Here is a 20,516-nt window from a genome sequence, read left to right on the forward strand (position 1 = left end):
GGTTCTCCGCGCTTCTTGGACCTGTAAGTCCATTTCTTTCACCAGGTGGGGGAAGTTTTCTGTCATTATTTCTTCAAATAGGTTTTCAATATCTTGCTCTCTCTCATCTTCTGGCACCCCTATAATTCTGATGTTGGTGCGCTTGAAGCTGTCCCAGAGGCTCCTTACATTGTCCTCGCATTTTTGGATTCTTTTTTCATTTTGCTTTTCCGGTTGTGTGTTTTTTGCTTCCTCGCATTTCAAATCATTGACTTGATTCTCACGCTCCTCTGGTCTGCTGTCATGAGTCTGTATAATATTCGTTATTTCAGTCCGTGTATGCTTAATTTCTAGTTGGTTCCCCAATATAACATCGAGGGTCTCATTAGTTTTCTTGTAGATTTCATAAAGTTTATCGGCGGCTTCTAAACAGTTCTTGAGAGACCTTAAAAGTGTGGTTCTGAACTCTATATCTTCCATTGACAATTTTGTCCTGTTTCTTTGTCTCCGCATTTTGTTATGCTTCCTTGGTGCACCCCCTAGTAGTCTTTGTTCGCAGTCTTAGATTTAAACCTTGATTGTTGTAGCTAATACCAGAGAGGGTTTGACCTCCAGGCCAAGTGGCTATGAGAATCAGCAGTGAGAGAACTTCTGTCCTCTAGGGAGGTGCTAATCTAGCCTTTGCCTGAGGCTATCCGGCAAATGCCTCTGTGCAGGGCTTGGGCGGGGCGGGTCGCACAGGATCAACAGGGTGGGCTGGAGAGAGCAGTTATGATGGCTCTCAGTCCTGTCCCCAGGAGCTCTGCCTCTCTGAGTCCCAGCACCCGCTGCAAAGCTCGGAGAGAAAGCTGCACTCGCTCTGACCGAAGCCAGACAGTCCCGCTTCTCCTGTTTGAGTCTGGGTCCTTAAAGACCCGCCTGTATCTGGAGCTCAGAGTCTGCGACTCCCTCCTGATTGAAAACGCCAACCTCGCCCTCTGCCGCCAGCCCGCTCCGCGCACTCCACACCTCAGAATTTGACTTCAGCACTGCGCCTCCTCTGAGTGTCCGTATGCGTTTCTCTTTCCTCTTAGTTGTAGGACTTCCACTCAGCCAGCGTTCCTGTGGTTCTGGGTGATGTCCGTTCCGTCTTTTAGTTTTACTTTTGAAGTAGTTGTTCAAAGCAGCAAACTCCGGCGTTAACCTATGCCGCCTCTTTCTTTCTTTCTTTCTTTCTTTCTTCCTTCCTTCCTTCCTTCCTTCCTTCCTTCCTTCCTTCCTTCCTTCCTTCCTTCCTTCCAGATTTCAAATTATATTGCAAAGCCACCATAATCAAAATAGACTGGTACTGGCGCATGAACATATATATAGTTAAATAAAACAGAACAGAGAACCCAGAAATTGACCCAAGCCATTATGCTCAATTAACATTTGATAAAGGAGGCAACAGCATATGATGGAGAACCAACAAAATCTTCAATAAATGGTGTTGGGAAAATTGGACAGATACATTCAAAAAAATGAAACTAGACCCGCAACTTACACCTTATACAAGAATACACTCAAAATGGATAAAAGACTTAAATATAAATCTTGAAACCATAAAAATCCTAGAAGAAATTATAGGCAGCAAAATCTCAGACTTTTCTCGCAGCAATATGTTTATAGATACATCTCCTAAGGCAAAGGAAACTAAGGGGAAAATAAACGGGACTACATCAAAATAAAAAGCTTCTTCACAGCAAAAGTAACCATCAACAATATGAAAAGAGAACCCACTCTATGCAAGAACGTATTTGGCAATGATGATAAAGCATTAATATCCAAAATACATAAGGAACTCAAATAACTTAACAAATGGAAGACAAACAATCCAATTTAAAAATGAGCAAAGGACCTAAATGAAAACTTCTCCAAAGAGGACATACAGATGGTCAAGAGACATATGAAAAAATGCTCAAAGTCAATAATTATCTGAGAGATGCAAATTAAAACAATAATGAGGTACCATCTCATACCTGTCAGAATGGCTAGCATCAGAAAATTGACAAATAACAAGTGCTGACCAGAATGTAGAGAAAAGGCAACCCTAGTACATTGCAGGCCGGAATGCAGACTGGTGCAACCATTATGGAAAACAGTATGGAGTTTCCTCAAAAAATTAAATATGAAACTGCCATTTGACCCAGTGATCCCACTTCTAGAAATACATCATAAGAAACCTGAAGCATCAATCAGAAAGAATCTATGCACCTCTATGTTCATAGCAACACAATTTACAATAGCTAAAATCTGGAAACAGCCCAAATGCCCATCAGTCGCTGAGTGGATAAAAAGCTGTGGTAAATTTTTACCATGGAATACTATGCAGCACTACAAAATTATATCAGGAAAGGAAGACAGCGACTGTCAAGACTGCAGGGAGAGAAAGAGTGTGAGAGAGTGAGGGGGCGAAAGGGGAGTGTGTAGACATGTGTGGTGAGTGTGTATATGAGCTAGAGACAGTTAGATCACTCAGGACTTTCAGTGGCTGGCCGACAGGGCAGTCTTAGACTGCAAGACTCCACCACCGCTACAAACACTCCCAGGCGGCCGGTGCTGGCACAAAAACCATGCCATCTTGAAGGGAAGAACTGCTGTGACTATAATTCTAGCTTCATCACCACCTAGACTGGCCTCAGACGCAAACCAGTACCCTGCAGCCACTCTGGAGAAAGACCTGCTACAACAGCTGCAGACCCAGGGACACCAAGACTCCAGATATCCAAGCTGCAGATGTATGTGAGTGACGGAGTGCATCCCCTTCCTCATCAGCCTGCCACAGCTTCATAGGGCCTGCACAACCCACGGTATGTGAGCGGGCCTACTGCTGACACAGGGCAGCTGTGCAGCCCTGCCACTAGCAGGCCAGGCACTCTGTTTCTTGTCACATGCAGCAGCAGCATAGGGCCTGCATGACCCATGGCATACGAGTGAACCTCCACTGAGACAGGACAGCTGTGCAACCCAGCTGCCCTAGCAGACCAGGGACTCTGATTACTGGAGCACACATGGACTTACTCTTAGCATGAACACGAGGCTGCCTGGAGTGCCACTGACTTTGATTCTCTACGTGAATGCAGGGACTCTGTTTCTGATCACACATGCATGGGGACCCTGATTCTTGGAGTGCGCACAAGGCTGCACTGAGTGCCAGAGATTCTGATTCTCGATTCTTGGCATGTGCTTATGGGGACTCTGATTCTTGGTGCAGACTTGGGGACTCTGATTTTTGGTGCACACACGTGGGGAATCTGTCTCTCAGCGCACACGTGCGGGTTCACTGATTCTAGGCACACACATGAATCCGCACTGAGTGTCAGTGACTCTGATTCTTGGCACAGGCACACTGGGACTCTGCTTTTGGGTGTGCATGGGTCTCGCTGACCCATGGCAGCCACATGTCTCGGTGTCTGAGCTCTTCAGTGATGCTCGCGTGACACCACACTCCCACCGCACATGGCTCAGGCTCCCTCAATTCATGGCTTTAACCTTCTGGTGATAGCTAGAATGGGGAGGCAACAAAATAATCCCCAAAGGAAAGAAAAAGAGAAATCACCAGGAAAGGAAATAAATGAAATAGAGGCATGCAATATGTCTGAAAAAAGAATTCAGAGTAATGGTCATACAGTATATAAAACGAATGGACAAGAAAATCAACAACTTATAAAAAAATCAGGAAGAAATAGTGATATAGCTACAATAAAAAATGCGATGGAAGGTTTCAATAGTAGACTAGGAGAAACGGAGGACCCAGTTAGTGAGATAGAAGATAATGTGGAGAAACACGCCCAATCTGAACACCAAATGGAGAAAAAAATTAAAAAGCAGGAGGCGAGACTAAGGGACTTTTGGGACAACATGAAACGAAGTGACATATGTATAATAGGAGTTCCAGAGTGTCAAGAAGAGCAGCAAAGATTAGAGAATCTATTTGAAGAAATAATGACAGAAAACTTTCCTGATATGGGGAACAAAAAAGTCACACCAGTACAGAGTCCCAAGCAAGATGAACCCCAAAAGACCCACACCAAGAAACATCACAATTACAATGGCAAATGTTAATAACAAAGAGAGAATCTTAAAGCCTTCAAGAGAGAGACAGAGAGTTACATACAAGGGGCCCCCTCCCCCCCCCATCAAATTATCAAATGATTTGTCAACAGAAACACATTGGGACAGAAGGGAATGGAATGAAGTATACAATGTGATGGAAAGGACTGAATCTAAGAATACTCTGTCCAGAAAGGCTATCATTAAAAATTGAAGGGGAAATCAGGAGCTTTGCGTACAAAAAAGGTTAAGGTAGTTTATCACAACCAAGCCAGCAATGCACGAAATGCTAAAAGGAATGCTGTAAAAAGAAGAAATAGAAAGGGGAGAAGGAACACACACATAAAGAATAGAAATGTCTACAAACAAGTATGTATCACTAATAACAATAAACGTAGATGGATTATATGCTCCAATCAAAAGACATCAAGTGACTGAATGGATAAGAAAACATGACCCATATATATTCTGTGTATGAGAGACCCACCTCAGAACAAGGGACTCACACAGACTGAAAGTGAAGGGGTGGAAAAATATCTTTCAGGCAAATGGAAATGGAAAAAAAAAAAAAAGCTGGGGTAGCAATACTTATATCTGACAAAATAAACCTCAAAGTGAACACCCTAACAAAAGAAAAGGAAGACCGGTTCATCACTCTAAAGGTATTGATACAACAGAAGGATATAACTCTGGAAAAAACAACCCACAAACAAACAAAAAAACACACACAAAAACAAAAAAACATATGCAACCAATGCAGGAGCACCCTAATACATAAAAATAACCTTCTGGAAGATATCAGGGAAGATATTGACAGCAATACAATCATAGTAGGAGATTTTCATACCCCATAAATCCTCTAGACAAAAAAATTTTGAAAAACACTAACAACTCTGGTGCCATGTCACATATAGAAATATTCATAATTTTTTTTAATATTTGCAACTATAGTAAAAAAAAAGATTTTTATTTTTGATATTTTATATATTTAAATGCCATTTAACAAAGAAAAATCAAACAAAAATATGTATAAAATGAACAAAAACAGAAAAACAATGTACATTTAAGAAAAAATAATAATAATAACAATGATAATCAAATGGTATGAAAACTAGAAATTAGTGACTTTTTTGGTGCTGAAGTTTGTCTGATAATTCTTCTATTGCAGGTTCATACTTGGTGCACTTCAAGGCCAAGCAAGCGCCACTAACTTCATCTGTTAGCCAATTTCTTTTGTTCGTTTTAATATTATTTAATGTTGAGAACAAAGTCTCACAAAAAATATGTTGATGAAAAAATTGTTAGCAAAGCCATCGCTAGATTTTTTATGTCGCTAAAAGTGTCAGGTACTCTGTTCCAACCACTCAAAATTTCTTGTTTGTAGTTGCACTCTTCTTCATTATTCAAACGATTTTGTTCCAGATTTTCAAATTTCAACCTTAAGTCGACAAACACGAGTCCAAATGCTACCTTGAAAATCTGCAAGTTGCATCTCTAAATCGTCAATTTGCTTCCATTGGAAATCTTTTAATTCCAAAGTACTGTAAACAACTACATCCGGATACTTAATTATTTTAATGGTCTGCTCTAGGCTTCTAAATTGGTCGAATCTTTCGCTGAACTGTTCAAATAACGAGTTTACTATATTCTGGTACATAAGTATGGACTCCATTACACTCCTTGTAGTGGCCTTCTCGAAATACTTTTTTATCTGAGGAAAATACTTATAAGTTTTAGTTTCAAAAGATTTGATGTATCCAAACATAACGTCAATACTTTTGCCAAAACCTTGTAATTTTAAGTTCAGTTCATTCATATGAACAGAGAGATCTGTAACAAACATCAAATTGCTGACCCACTTATGATCATTGATCTGAGGAAAGTTTTCCAGATCCTTATTCTCAATAAATACCGTAATTTCTTCAGAGCACTCCACAAATTGCTCAAGTACTTTACCTCAACTCAGCCATCTCACATTATTGAACATCAGTAGTCCACTGTAGGTTGAATCAACTTCCTGTAAAAGTGCAGAAAATTCTCACTTGTGAAGGGGTAGAGAAGCTATAAAATTCACAATTTTTGTTACAACTGACATTGAATCATTCAATTCTGAGAATCCCGATTTAACACACAACACCTCCAGATGGATACTGGAATGAAAAGATACAAGTGGATGTCTAATAGCTTCCATAAACAATTTCAGGAATCCCACATTTTTTCCCACCATATTTGGTGTCCCATCTGCCGTGACTGACACAATTTTAGAGATATCAATGTTTAGGTCACTGAATGTTTTTATAACAACCTTACATATTTCCTGATGTACTTATTGGCACTGATTCTAACTTTATCAACTCTTATTTCATTGTGAGACCATCAGAATATCTAGCAATAATGGCCAACCAAGGATTTGATGTGACATCAGTAGTTTCATCAAGAGAAATCGAAAAATATTTACAAATATTTAAGTCTTTTTTTAATTGTTGTTGTACATTTTTGTTAAGATCTATTATTCTGTCTTTGATAGTATTTCTACTGAGTGGTAACTCAGAAATTCTTTTAATAATATCTTTATTTTTCATATCGTGAAATAGAGCTGGTGCACATCTTAGAAATGTTTCCTTAATAAATTCTCCGTCACTGAGGGCTTTTCCATGCTGAGCTATGGAGTGAGCAATACAGTAACTTGCTGATGTTAAATTTGTAGATCATCTTACAAATTTAATGATGGAATTTGATTGACTTTTATAGAGGTGTAGCTGCCTAGAAATGTATTCCTTCTTTTCATCAGTACTTTTTTTCAAGAGCTGACAATGATTAGTTTCAAAATGTCTCTTTACATTCCACATTCTGCTTACTACCGTTTCATTACACAGTATGCACAATGATCTGTTGTTTCTGTCGACAATCCCATACATCTCAGTCCATATGTCTTGAAAGGGTCGGCTACTGCTACTTCCACTTCCTTTATCATTCAATCTTGATTTTTTATTTTTTTGATTCTCCATCACAAGGCTGCAAAAATAAATAAATAAAAATCACTGCATCTTTTATAAAAGGTTGATAGGTTTCTTACCTATTAACTTTTTGCAGTGTTGTTGCACTGACTCCTGATGCAAAACAATTCAAAGATAGTATGTACAACCAACAAATATATGGTGCTGTAATCAATTATCTGACATGCAGAATGTCTCGTCCAGCACTGTTGCACTGTATATCTTCTTCTTCTAACCCTCCCACTCCTGTCTCCTAATGAACATGGCGATCAAGTGCGTCCATTTGCCGAATGCACCTGAATGCACGGGAAGCTTACCCAAGGCACATGTTGACAATAACAAGGCCTTTTCCAGAATTGGGCATTTTGTCACTCGAGTAAAAATAAAATGTCATGAGTAAAGATTAATCTCTTTATAGTGCAATTCTTAACCTTTTTATATTAATGTCAATATTGGAACAATGTATCTTGGATGTTTTCACTATGTATCTTTGCTACGCAACACCGATGAACATGTTTACATCCAGTTTTAGAATTGCATTATTGATCATGAGTAACGTAAGTAATAATATTACTTGAGTGATGGCCAACTCTGGCCATTGCAAGAGACAAATATTTGAATTATGCAATTTCTTGTCTCTGTCAATGCGTGTCACCCAAAATGAGTTTGCGTGTCACCTCTGACACGCATGTCATAGGTTCGCCATCACTGTCCTACACCATGACCAAGTTGAATATATTCCATAGATGCAAGGATGGTTCAATATCCGCAAATCAATAAACATGTTACACCACATAAACAAATTGAGATATAAAAACGATATAATCATATCCATTGATGCTGAAAAAAGCATTTTACAAAATCCCACACCCTTTCTGTATAAAAACTCTCAGCAAGGTGGGAATAGTAAGATCATACCGCAACATAATAAAAGCCATATATGACAAACCCACAGCCAACATCATACTCAATGGGCAAAAACTAAAACTATTTCCCCTAAGAACAGGAACAAGATAGGGATGCCCACTCTCACCAGTCCTGTTTGACATACTACTGGAAGTACTAGCCATAGTGATCAGACAAGAAAAAGAATTGAAGGTATCCAAATTGGAAAAGAAGTAAAATTGTCATTATTCGCAGATGACATTATATTGTACATAGAAAACCCTAAAGACTCCATCACAAGCTACTAGACTTCATAAATGAATTCGACAATGTAGCAGAATGCAAAATTAACACCCAGAAATCTATAGCTTTTTTTATACACCAATAATTAACTCACAGAAAGAGAAACTTAAAAAAATACCATTTACCATTGCAACAACAACAAAAAATGAGATACCTAAGAATAAATTTAACCAAGGAAGTAAAGTACCTGTACTCAAAATTACAGGACACTGAAAAAAGAGATAGAGGAAGACATAAACAAATGGAAGAATATACGCTGTTCTTAGATTAGTAGAATCAACATCATTAAAATGTCCAAACTACCCAAAGAAACCTATAGATTCAATGCACTCCCCATTAAAATTCTAACTGCATACCTCAAAGACCTAGAAAAAACTCTCCAAAAATTCACCTGGAATAAAAAAGACCCTAAAAAGATGCAACAGTCTTGAGAAAAAAGAACAAACTTGGAGGGATCACAATACCAGATATCAAGCTATATTACAAAGCCACTTTTCTCAAAACTGCCCGGTACTGGCACAAGAACAAACATATAGACCAATGGTACAGAACAGAGAACCCAGAAATCGACCCAAGTCATTATGCTCAATTAATATTTGATAAAGGAGGAAAAAGCCGACAATGCAGTCAAGACAGTCTCTTCAATAAATGGTGTTGGGAAAAATGGACAGATACATGCAAAAAAATGGAACTAGACCACCAACTTACACCATACACAAAAATAAAGTTAAAATGGATAAAGGACTTAAACATAAGAAGGGAAACCATAAAAATCTTAGAAGAAGCCATAGGCAGCAAAATATCAGTCATTTGTCGTAGCAGTATCTTTACTGATACAGCTCCTAAGTCAATGGAAACTAAGGAGAAAATAAATAAATACAACTATATCAAAAAAAAAAAAAAAAAACAACACACCTCCTGCACAGCAAAAGAAACCATCAACAAAACAAGAAAGCACACTGCATGGCAGAACATATTTGCCATTGTTATCTCCGATAAGGGTTTAATCCCCTAAATTTACAGGGAACTCATACAACTTAACAAAAGGAAGATATACAATCCAATTAAAAAAAAATGGGCAAAGGACCATAATAGACACTTTTTGAAAGAGGACGTATAGAAAGCCAAGAGATATATGAAAACATGCTGAAAGTCAGTAATCGGTGAGATTCAAAGAATGGCTATTATCAACAAATCAAACAGCAAACAACAAGTGCTGGCAAGAATACAGACTGGTAAAGCCACTGTGGAAAACAGTATGGCACTGCCTCAAAAAATTTAAAAAATGGAACTGCCATTTGACCCAGTAATCCCACTTCTAGGAATATATCCCAAGAAACTAGAAACACCAATCAGAAAGGATATATGCACCACTATCTTCATAGCAGTACAATTTACAATAGCTAATATTTGGAAACAGCCTAAGTGCTCATCAGCAGATGAGTGGATTAGAAAACTGTGGTACATCAACATAATTGAATACTATGCTGCTGTAAAAAAGAAGGAATTCTTACCATTTGCAACAGCATGGATGGAACTGAAGAGCATTATGCTAAGCAAAATAAGTCAGTCAGAGAAAGATAAATATCACATGATCTCTCTCATTTGTGGAATATAAAGAACATCATAAACTGATGAACAAAAGATACAGAGACAAAGAAGCATCAAACAGACTGTTAAACTACAGTGGTTAGGCAGGGGCGGGTTGCGGGGGTAAGAGATCAACTGAAGGATTTGTATTCATGTATATAAGCATAAGCAATGGACACAGACACTGGGGATGAGGGGGTGAGGGCATGTGCTGGCAGTTATTGGAGGTCTGGGGTAGGTCAATGGGGGTAAAAGGAGACATATGTACTACTATTTGTAATACTTTAAACAATAAAAACTAAATAAAAAGAAGAATATCTTACCCTTTGAGACAGCATGAAGGGACCTGGAGAGTATCATGCTAAGTGAAATAAGTCAGTCAGAAAAGGACAAGTATCACATGATCGTACTCATATATGGAATCTGAGTGACAAAATAAACTGATGTACAGAGTGGATCCAGAGGCATGGAAGCATAGAACAGAGTGCAGAATCTCAGTGGGAAAGTGGGGGAGTGTGGGTGGGTAGGAGGTAATCAACCTTGTATGAGTATACACATAATCCATGGACACAGTCAACAGGGTGCTGAAAGCCTTGGGGTGCAGGGTGAGCTGGAGGGGGTCAATGGGGGGGGGAGGAACATATGTAATACTTTCAACAATAAAGAATTATTAAGCCCTAACCGGTTTGTCTCAGTGGATAGAGCATCGGCCTGCGGACTCAAGGGTCCCAGGTTCGATTCTGGTCAAAGCCATGTACCTTGGTTGCGGACACATACCCAGTGGGGAGTGGGCAGGAGGCAGCTGATCGATGGTTCTCTTTCTAACTCTGTATCCCTCTCCCTTCCTCTCTGTAAAAAATCAATAAAATACATTTTTTAAAAAAGAATTATTAAAAAGAAGAAAGACAAATACCACATGATTTTATTTATATGTGGAATTCAAAATACAAAATAAATGAACAAACAAAACAGAAACAAACTCATGGATATAGAGAAAAAATTGATGATTGTCAAATGGGAGGGGGATTGAGGAGGATAGGTGAAAAATGTGAAGAGATTAAGAAGTACAAATTGCCAGTTATAAAAACAGTATGGGTATGTAAAATATAGCATAGGGAATATAGCCAATATTATTGTAATAACAATGTATGTTGTCAGATAGGTACTAGAGTTATTGGGGTGATCACTTTGTAAGTTATATAAATATCTAATCCCTATGTTTTATACCTGAAACTAATAAAATATTGTATGTTAACTATAATTGAAAGATTTTTTTTTAATTTCTATAAATGAAAAAAATAAACTGTGATAGCTAAAAATATAAATAACTCCAAGCCTTGAAGATGACCCATGTTCTATTTTAGGAAGGATCCAGAGTGAGCACCATGATTTATTTGTAATTTCTTATCACGAAAAATGTAGACTGTAGGTCATTTTAATAAAGAAAGCTGGTTTGTTTGTTTTATTTCTTTTCATTATATTACTAGACCCCAGACATTTGTTCATTTGATATTTCATATCTTTTGATCATACTGATTTTCAATAATTTTGTCTTTTATTTTCAGAAAGAGTTTTGGAACACCTATACAAAAGCGCAACAAGGTGAGAGTAACAGAGGAAGTGACTGGTTTCAGTTTTACCTCACCTTTCCATTAATCTTTGGCCTCTTTATTATCCTCCTTGTCATTTTCCTAATCTGGAGATGCTTCCTAAGAAACAAAACTCGCAGACAGACAGTGACTGAAGATCACATCCCTTTCCCTCAGCACCTTAATATTATCACTTCACCTCCCCCACCAGACGAAGTGTTTGATAGCAATGGAATGTCGCCAGGCTTTCTGGAATATGTAGTTGGGCGCTCAGATTCTGTCTCCACTCGCCTTTCCAACTGCGATCCTCCACCAACCTATGAGGAAGCTACAGGACAGGTGAACCTTCAGAGGATTGAAACAGAACCTCATTTAGACCCACCCCCGGATTATGAGGACATCATCCACTCCAACTCAGCCAGTGCTATTGCTATGGTGCCTGTGGTCACCACCATCAAATGAAACAGCAAACTTCTTTTTACTATAATCGTTTTTAGAATACAAATAAAAGAACTGTCTACCACTTTACCACTACATAAATATGCATTGACTTATTTTATTGGACTCTGACAGCATACCACTTTACATTTTCTAATTTGATTTTAATTAGTTGTGTTTCCTACTGTAAAAACATTATCCATGCTCATTTTAGGTAATAGGAATATGTGAAAAGGGGAAAACAGTGGTCTTTTTGTGATGTGATGAATTATACATATGTGTGTATGTGTATTCATGCATATCCTATATAATAAAGAGGTAATATGCAAATTGATCATCACACCCTCCCACAAGATGGCCGGCCGGGGAGGGCAGTTGTGGGCGATCAGGTTAGCAGGGCAGGGCATGGCAGTTGGGTGCGACAAGGCCTGCAGGGGAGGGAGGGCAGTTGGGGGTAACCAGGCCAGCAGGGGAGGGCAGTTGGGGGTGACCAGGCCTACAGGGGAGGGCAGTTAGGGATGACCAGGCCGGTAGGGGAGAGCAGTTAAAGGTGACCGGGCCGGTAGAGGAGCAGTTAGGCATTGATCAGGCTGGCAGGGGAATGGTTAGGGGGTGATTAGGCTGGCAGGCAGAAGCAGTTAGGGGCAATAAGCAGGCAGGCAGGCAAGTGGTTGGGAGCCAGCAGTCCCAGATTGTGAGAGGGATGTCCAACTGCCGGTTTCGGCCCGTCCCGAGGGGTCCCAGTTTGGAGAGGGTGCAGGCTGGGCTGAGGGACACCCCTTTCCCAGTGCACAAATTTCACGCAATGGGCCTCTAGTATACATATATGCATATATACCAGTGCAATGTGTTAAATAGCGATTAACTTCTGTCTAAATCACCTGTAAATTACTCACCAAAATGGGGGTAGGGGACACCGTCAAGTTGTGTAGTAGATAACGATGTGCTGTTCAATTTTGAAAATAAGATGAACTTAATATGTTTTCTGTTTCTTACTGGCTTTTGTTAAACTTTTTCTTCAACTACCTTAATAGAAAAAAATGCATGTAGTCCATCTTGATTTTTGGAACATCTCAGAAATACAGAGGGAAGGGACAGTAAACAACACCTTGCTTATAGTGTATAGCAAGAAAATTATTGGTAATTAGTGGCATTTGGCTAATTTTGTAGGAGGGAGTTTTTTGTTGTTGACTGTCCCACCTCCCAGTTAAACAGTGTTTGCTTACTAATTTTGAGTGTCTCATGCTATTTGTATTAACATCTTGGTGGTGAGGATTTCCTGCCAACAGAATAATTTATAAAGTACATATATGTATTAATGACAGTGAATAGATAAAGATTTCTCCTTTGCTCTTTGGTGACAGTAATTATTTTCTTCTCATTGTTTCATTGCTTTTTACTCTACTTTCTATTCCTCCTACCAGCACAGAATTGTCAAGTACCTAAGAATTTAGTTAAAGTAATATTCTTGAAATTATTTTCTTAATGCTTTTGTATAGACTGAAGTCTTTGTCTCAAAATGATTGAAGCAATTTCCCATTAAATTAAGAATTGTGATTTTTACATTGCTCTCCAGTTGGTGGAGGAAGAGTGCAAAGTCTGTTGTGCCAGGTGCACAATAAATCTAGTTATAATAGCTTCACAGAGATCTTGTTATTGTTATTTCATTTTTTTTCATCAGGTTTTTTTTAACTTCAGAATTTTTACTTTTCCTTTGGATCAGAGTGAACAGACTATGAATGAACTGCTAATATAAACTAGCTCAGAAAGAAAAGTATGACAGTGTTTTTATACAAAGTTCCATCATTTATGGCACTGGTGGGAAATTCATTTTATTAGAGAGATGTCTCTGCCACTCCCAAGCTGCCTTGGTGTTGGGTAAAATGGTGTATGAAGCAATGGAATGTAGGTTTAGAAAGTGTCATACACTGCTGCCTCCATCTCCATCCCCACTGACCCCTCCCTCAATCTTTCCCTGAAACCAGAGGAAGAGAAAATACTGAGGAGAATCCTCAACTAGGAGTCAGATGACATGAATTCTAATCCCTTTCTGCAATATACTTGCCATGGTACCTCAGGAAAGTCCCGTATCTGGCCCTCAAATTCCTTTACTCTGAAATGGTAGTAAAATCATTTGCCCTGTCATTCTCCAGTGACTTCAAAAGATCTAATGATATGGTGTGCATGAAAGTAATTTGTAAGATATGAAGAGGTCATAGCATTGTTCTTACTGTCCTTAAGAGAGAATTTTCTCCACCTGTTCCCCTAAAATCTGAGTTTTTACATAATGAGAAATAGAATAGGCTGCCCCATAAATTTAGCACAAACAGGATTAAGCAAATGTTAGAAAGAGAACTACAATGGGTGTGCTTAGTTAATAGGTTTTGTAGCTTTCATGAATAAATCTTCACCCTAGTCTCAGCAGAAATGACAATATTGTTTTGGATTTGGCCATGGTGATCTTTGGCTTCTAGTTAAAGCTGAAAGTTGAAGTGTTTGATACTTTGACTTGTGTGTGTATGTGTGGATATTTTGGTTTATTTTAAAATGAAAACTAAGGCTCCTTTTGTATATATTTTTATGTCATTAATATCAGGCCTTAGATTAAACCAGCAGTTTTCAAAAGTGCAGCCCATGAACTCTGGGGTATCCTTGAGACCCTTTTAGGGATCGGTGAGATCAAAACTATTATCATAATATTACAAAGCTATTATTTATCTTTTCATTCTAACGCGCTCTCTCTCAAAATAGTTAAAAATATAAAACAATGCCATCTTCCCTCAGATCTTATTTCTGTTTTAGAAAATAGGGCTATTTTATTAAAAATGTTATTTATGTTAGCACATAATGGACTTTTTAATTTTAAATGAATAAATGCTTTTTAAATTTTTATATATTCTAATATGGCAAATATGGATAGATGTCAACTCCATAAACAAAAGCTCTTTGGCATCCAGATCCCCATAAAATATAAGAATATAAGGAGGTCTGGAGACCAAAAGTTTCAGAATTACAGGATGATACAAAGGAGCAAAATGTTCTATTACTAAGTATATATTCTTGCAACTTTATTTTACATTTCAAACTCCTGATATTGGATTTAATGCTACCTTTTAGTGATACCTGAATTGCAGTATATGAATGAATGTTAATCCTTGAAACAAAAGCCAAATGCTTAAAACTGAGCTTTTTTAGACTATTGGTTAAAGAAAGCATTCCTACTCCATAGTGATAACTGGCATCAGTCACAGGTCTCCTGGCAGCATTGGCATCATGATGACAAGATAAACAAAATACCACTTTCTTCAAGAAGCATTCTCTTAGGTTTGTTTGGTTTTACTTTGCTTTGTTTGGGTTTCACATTTTTAAAAACCCTTTTGCTATGCCACCTGGTTTTATAAACTGTGTTTCTTAATATGTTTTATAATTAAAGGGGCTTGTCTGGAATAAATATATTTTTATGCTTTTGCCTTTCTTTACTGATAGATACTACATTCACCTTTGATCATTTTTAATAAAGGTTTATTTTTACAGATATATTTAGTGCCTTTCTTAAGCAGTAATTAAGCTGAATCAACCAGTTTGCGTTTAAATTAAAAAATGGGCTTAATGGTAGTTCTTCCAGTGGAATGGTTTCCAAACTTCCACATGCAGTAGTTGTGTCTGGAATCCTAGAACTATCTGGCTCTCTGTTTTGAATATCACAATTAATTGTATCTGCTTAAAGTAAATTATATTTCTTTTTTCATATTGAACAATACAAATACTGATGCTGTGTTTGATTCATTGTTAATTATGACTTCAAGATTGATGATCTGATATGATAACTGGAGGTTGCTTTAACTTGGTTCTGTGTAAATAGCATGTATTTTATTATAATATTTCACATTTTTAAACACTTGGTTTACATTAAATTATGGTATTTAACTATTTTTATGATTATACTAGGTAATGTTTTTCTTATATCTCTATGTTTTTGGTATGCTAAATGAAGCTATTTTTAAACCTAAGAGATTTCTTCTACCATGTGTTAATTATATTATGAGTAGTTAATAAACATGCTGCATAAGTTCTTATTAATTGTGGTCTTTTTAACAAGGTAAAATTCTGTTTCTTTTTTTCTTATGAATTTAAGTAATATTACTCAAGAAATAAAAAATTATGTTGACAACATCAAGGTGTTCCCAGCAAGAAAGAACTTTCTTTACTACTTTTGAATGATGCTGGCATGACACAAATGGAAACACTTGCTTCAAAAGGATAGACTGAACTTGGGTGAATGGTGTAGTTTGTCAAGTACTGGAAATAGTGTTATCTGAAGATATCAAAGAGTTGGATTTTTTTCATCCTTAGCAGAATAGCGTGCACTTGATATTTAGAAGATGAGAAAGGAAATCACAAGATGGATACATATGTAACCACAAGGAAGCTTCTTAAGTGTAGTTACCTCAAATTCTAAAAGCTAATATGATATGTCATTTAACAAGCAAATGTAAATGACTTGATTTTTATGGTATAAAAATTTTAATTAGATTTGAGGAGGAATTTTAAGTATATATTATAAGTCTAAGTATCCATTTTCTAAGCATCAGTCCCCAGAAAGTTGTCCAAAATATCATAACAATGTACTTTTAAAAACATATAGCAATTTCGCCCCACCTGCTCCTCACAGGTACAAGACCTTTACGAGCCACTTACATATTTGATGGAAAAACTTTCCCAACAGAAAATTTTGAGGCTTTAAGTTTAGGAAATTTTATTTTTTAAATACCAGATTAGTTATATTAAACCACTGGTGATTTTGAGGGTGGCAGTTAGCATTAGAACCTTACATATTTCAGATGCTTGAGGAGATCTGTAAGGATGCCACTAGCTAACTCAGTGTTGCATGTATAGGAGCATAGTGTCAGGATGTGGGTCACAGGGGACACCGGGCAAAGCCACTGCTCAGGGATTTTACATTTGACCAAGAGTGACATCCATGTGCTGTGGTGAGGGAGGGATCGCTTCCACCCAGCACCTTATTTACATTCTTAAGAATGACTTATGTGGCAATTCAAGCTATTTTTTACACTCTAATAAAATTATTTAATTTCCATTTGTTGAATTATTAGTTACCACTGTCATTTCTTCAGCTATGAATATGTTTCTGATATTTGGAAGATGGACTTCATGTTTTATATTCTGTGATGTTAAAATGGTAAATTACTTTGTGATTATGAACAAATTTTCTATTGACAAAGCCCTACAGTGGGGTCTGGAAGATTTTTCTGTACTGTATTGTTCTCTTATAAATGTGTCTGTTAGGAATACGCACACACTTCATATAGAAGAGGGAAGGGCTTCTGGCCTAGGAACCACTTGGGTGAGAGTTGTAGGATAAGCCTTTCCAGTGCAAGTGTAAATATGTTTATGCGGCCAGGGCTCTGGTTGGGAGGTGTGTGTAAGTCAGTAGAGGGGCATGCTTGGTTATGAAGGATTGCATGGTCTGAGCAGGCTCCTCCCAGGCACCTCAAGACACTGGTAGCCCCATGGGGTGGAGTCCATGCTTTCCTCCAAGAGATGATGTGGGCAACTCATGTTATTTACAATCAGTCCTTTATTCTGTTAACATAAAGAAAGGCCCACGCCCACAAGCACGGGAGCTACATGCAAACACTGCACAGGGGGATGGCTTGACCATCTTGAGCAGGTGAGGTGGCGCAGGTAGGGGAGGGCTTTTCATAACTGCACTACTGCGAATACATCCCAAATGCTATAGCTTCTATTCTGTATTTCATTCCAGCCTATTTTTAATAAACTTTGTATTTTAAAAGACACAGCAATTTCTAAAACTTATATAAATTACATATTGATTAATACATCCATGAAACCCAACACCTAGGTCAAGACATTTCTGACATCCCAAGAAGGCTGTGTGGGGTGACCAGGCTGGCAGGGGGCTAATGAGGGATGACCAAATGACTGAACAGGTTGTGTGGGGCAACCAGGCCTGCAGGGGAAGGCAGTTGGGTGTGACCACGCCAGCAGGGGAGAGCAGTTGGGGGTGACCAGGCCTGCAGGGGAGGGCAGTTGGGGGGACCAGGCCTGCAGGGGAGGACAGTTAGAGGTGACCAGGCCAGCAGGGGAAGGCAGTTGGGAGCAACCATGCCGGAAGGGGAGGGTAGTTGGGGGCCACCAGGCCGGCAGGAGAGGGCAGTTGGGGTCAATCACAGCAGGGGGGTGGGTTAGGCATCAATCAGGCCAGCAGGGGAGTGGTTAGGGGGTGATCAGGCAGGCAGGCAGAAGCAGTTAGGGACAATCAGGCAGGCAGGCAGGCAGAAGCAGTTAGGGGTAATCAGGCAGGCAGGCAGGCAAGCGGTTAGGAGCCGGCAGTCCTGGATTATGGGATTGGGCCTTAACCAGCCGTGGACCACCACCCCCACCCCAAGGGGTCCCAGATTGGAGAGGGTGCACCTTCCATGCATGAATTTCATGCACCAGGCCTCTAGCATATTATAATAACTCAGTTTTGAAAATGTTATACTTGACTATGGACATGTGGACTTGCCTCTTTTCTTTTTATAAATTCTTTTTTCCTTTTGTAAATTCTTAAGGTATTTCAGAAAAATTCAAGCTAGAAGCTCCAGAGCTACTCTTCCATCTCTTGGCCCTTCTTGAAGCCACCTACTCATTTTGTACATACCTGAAGCTCTTAGAGGGCAAGATTTGTTTTTAATCCTTTTAACTTCCCCAAATACATCAAATACTTAAGGGTGAGGACTTTAAGACTAAGAATTGAGCAAAACATTAACTTTCTGGCTGGTCTTCTTAATGCTTGTCTTTCTGCTGTAATTCTTACCACCTGCTATTTTCTTAAACTTTGTATGATGACATTTCATTCACAGTAATTTTAATCACTTTATTTCTATCCATTTCTTTACTTCAAAATTTACTATAATCTGGTCCCAAAGGCTTATCTGACCATATTTCCTTTCATAGCTCAGAAGATAGATCTTTACAAAGTGTTTACTTGTGTAAGACTAAGGGGATTATAAAGTAACTAGTGACCTGGTGCACATTAAAAGGGAATTAATTAGAGGAAATACTTTAATATTGCTATTTGCCTTTTCTCTATAATAGAAGTGTCAGAGATGAAAGAAAATTAGTAAAATGTATATGAAAATCTTCCCCCTGTCAGAGTCCAGGGTGCACCACAGGACCCAGAGTCAAGTCCCTGCCCACCCATGCACACCTCGAAATTGCACAAGACCTAGACCTGGCCTGCCCCACCCCATTGGGCGAGATCCAAATCTGGACAGTCCCACCTCCATCCAGCCCCTCCAGGTGAAGGGCAAAACCTCAGGTCTCCTGGTCTGGTGCAGGGTGGGGGGCGCAGCCTCAGGTCCCCCGGTCTGGTGCCAGGTGGGGGGTGCAACTTCAGGGCCCCTGTCAAGCCCTGTCAGGTGGGGGAGCATAGCTTCAGGTCCCCTGGCACATCCTCAGTTCCCCCGGCCTGGTGTCCTGGCTTAGGATGTGGCCTCAGGTCCCCTGGCCTAGCACCGGGGTGAGGGGCACAGCCTGAGGTCTCCCAGCCTGGGGCAGGGGGTGCAGCATGAGGTCCCCTGGCCTGGCACTGGGGCAGAGGTTGCAGCCTGAGGTCCCCCAGCCTGGCACTGGTGTGGGGGGCATGACCTGAGGTACCCCGACCTGGGCTGGGGTGAGGGCAGCACTTTGAGTTCCCCATCTAGCCCCACCAAGCAGGGGGCACAGCCTGAGGTCCCCGTCAAGCCCTGCCAGGTGGGAGGCATGGCCTGAGGTCTCCTGGCCTGGGCAGGGGTCGCAGCATGAGGTCCCCCGGCCTGGCACTGGGGCAGGGGGTGCAGCCTGAGGTCCCCCAGCCTGGCACTGGGGTTGGGGACATGGCCTGAGGTACCCCGACCTGGTCCAGGGTGGGGGAAGCACTTTGAGGTCCCCCATCTAGCCCCACCAGGCAGGGGGCACAGCCTGAGTTCCCCATCAAACCCTGCAGGGTAGGGGGCATGGTCTGAGGTCTCCTGGCCTGGGCCAGAGCAGGGGGTGTGCTTTAAGGTCTCCTGCCAAGCCCAGCTGGGTGGGGTGTGTGCCCTGAAGTCCCCCGGCTTGGCGCCGGGGCGGGGGGCATGGCCTCAGGTCCTCCACCCTGGCCTGGCCCTACACAGCCTCAGGTCCCTGCTGATTGCTCATTACAGGTTGTTACAGGAATCCTGCCTCTGCTGTGGGCACAGCCATCTTGTGACAGTGTGAGGGGTAATTTGCATATTACCTCTTTATATAGGATGATGCCTATATCCCTTGTCCCTGGGGATTTTGCAATCAGAGTAAGATTGGGATAGTCTTCTAATCTAATTTAGTGTAACCCTAATTCCACTCCAGTTTACAGATTCTTTTTTGCCCAGTCTCATGTTATTTACAATCAGTCATGTATATCATTCTATGTTGTGCTTTTTTATAAGTTTTTAGCAATAGAAACCTATTTTTAATTTTTTTTCATAGATCCATAATATATGTATTAGATAGACAAGACTGTTGTGGTTGACTACAGAAGTAGGAAGCTTGGAACCTCACCATCTGTGACCTTTCAAGTCAATCTTTCTTGGTACAAGTCACCTTTGCAAACATTAAAATTTTATGAACATACTAGAGG

At 39.7% G+C, this 20,516-nt stretch overlaps 1 protein-coding gene across 5 annotated transcripts in view; it reads left to right on the forward strand.

Moving 5' to 3' along the window:
- Positions 1-13,493, forward strand: part of PRRG1 (proline rich and Gla domain 1) — a 256,213-nt gene extending 242,720 nt beyond the window's left edge. For all 5 annotated transcript variants that reach the window (XM_059679877.1, XM_059679880.1, XM_059679879.1 and 2 more), the window contains one exon: positions 11,390-13,493. In XM_059679877.1, the coding sequence (XP_059535860.1) occupies positions 11,390-11,875 (486 nt within the window). In that variant the 3' untranslated portion in view covers positions 11,876-13,493. The remainder of the gene's footprint in view (positions 1-11,389) is intronic.
- The last annotated feature ends 7,023 nt before the right edge of the window (positions 13,494-20,516 follow it).

Source organism: Myotis daubentonii, chromosome X (genome assembly GCF_963259705.1).
Source record: "Myotis daubentonii chromosome X, mMyoDau2.1, whole genome shotgun sequence".
Classification (NCBI taxonomy): domain Eukaryota; kingdom Metazoa; phylum Chordata; class Mammalia; order Chiroptera; family Vespertilionidae; genus Myotis; species Myotis daubentonii.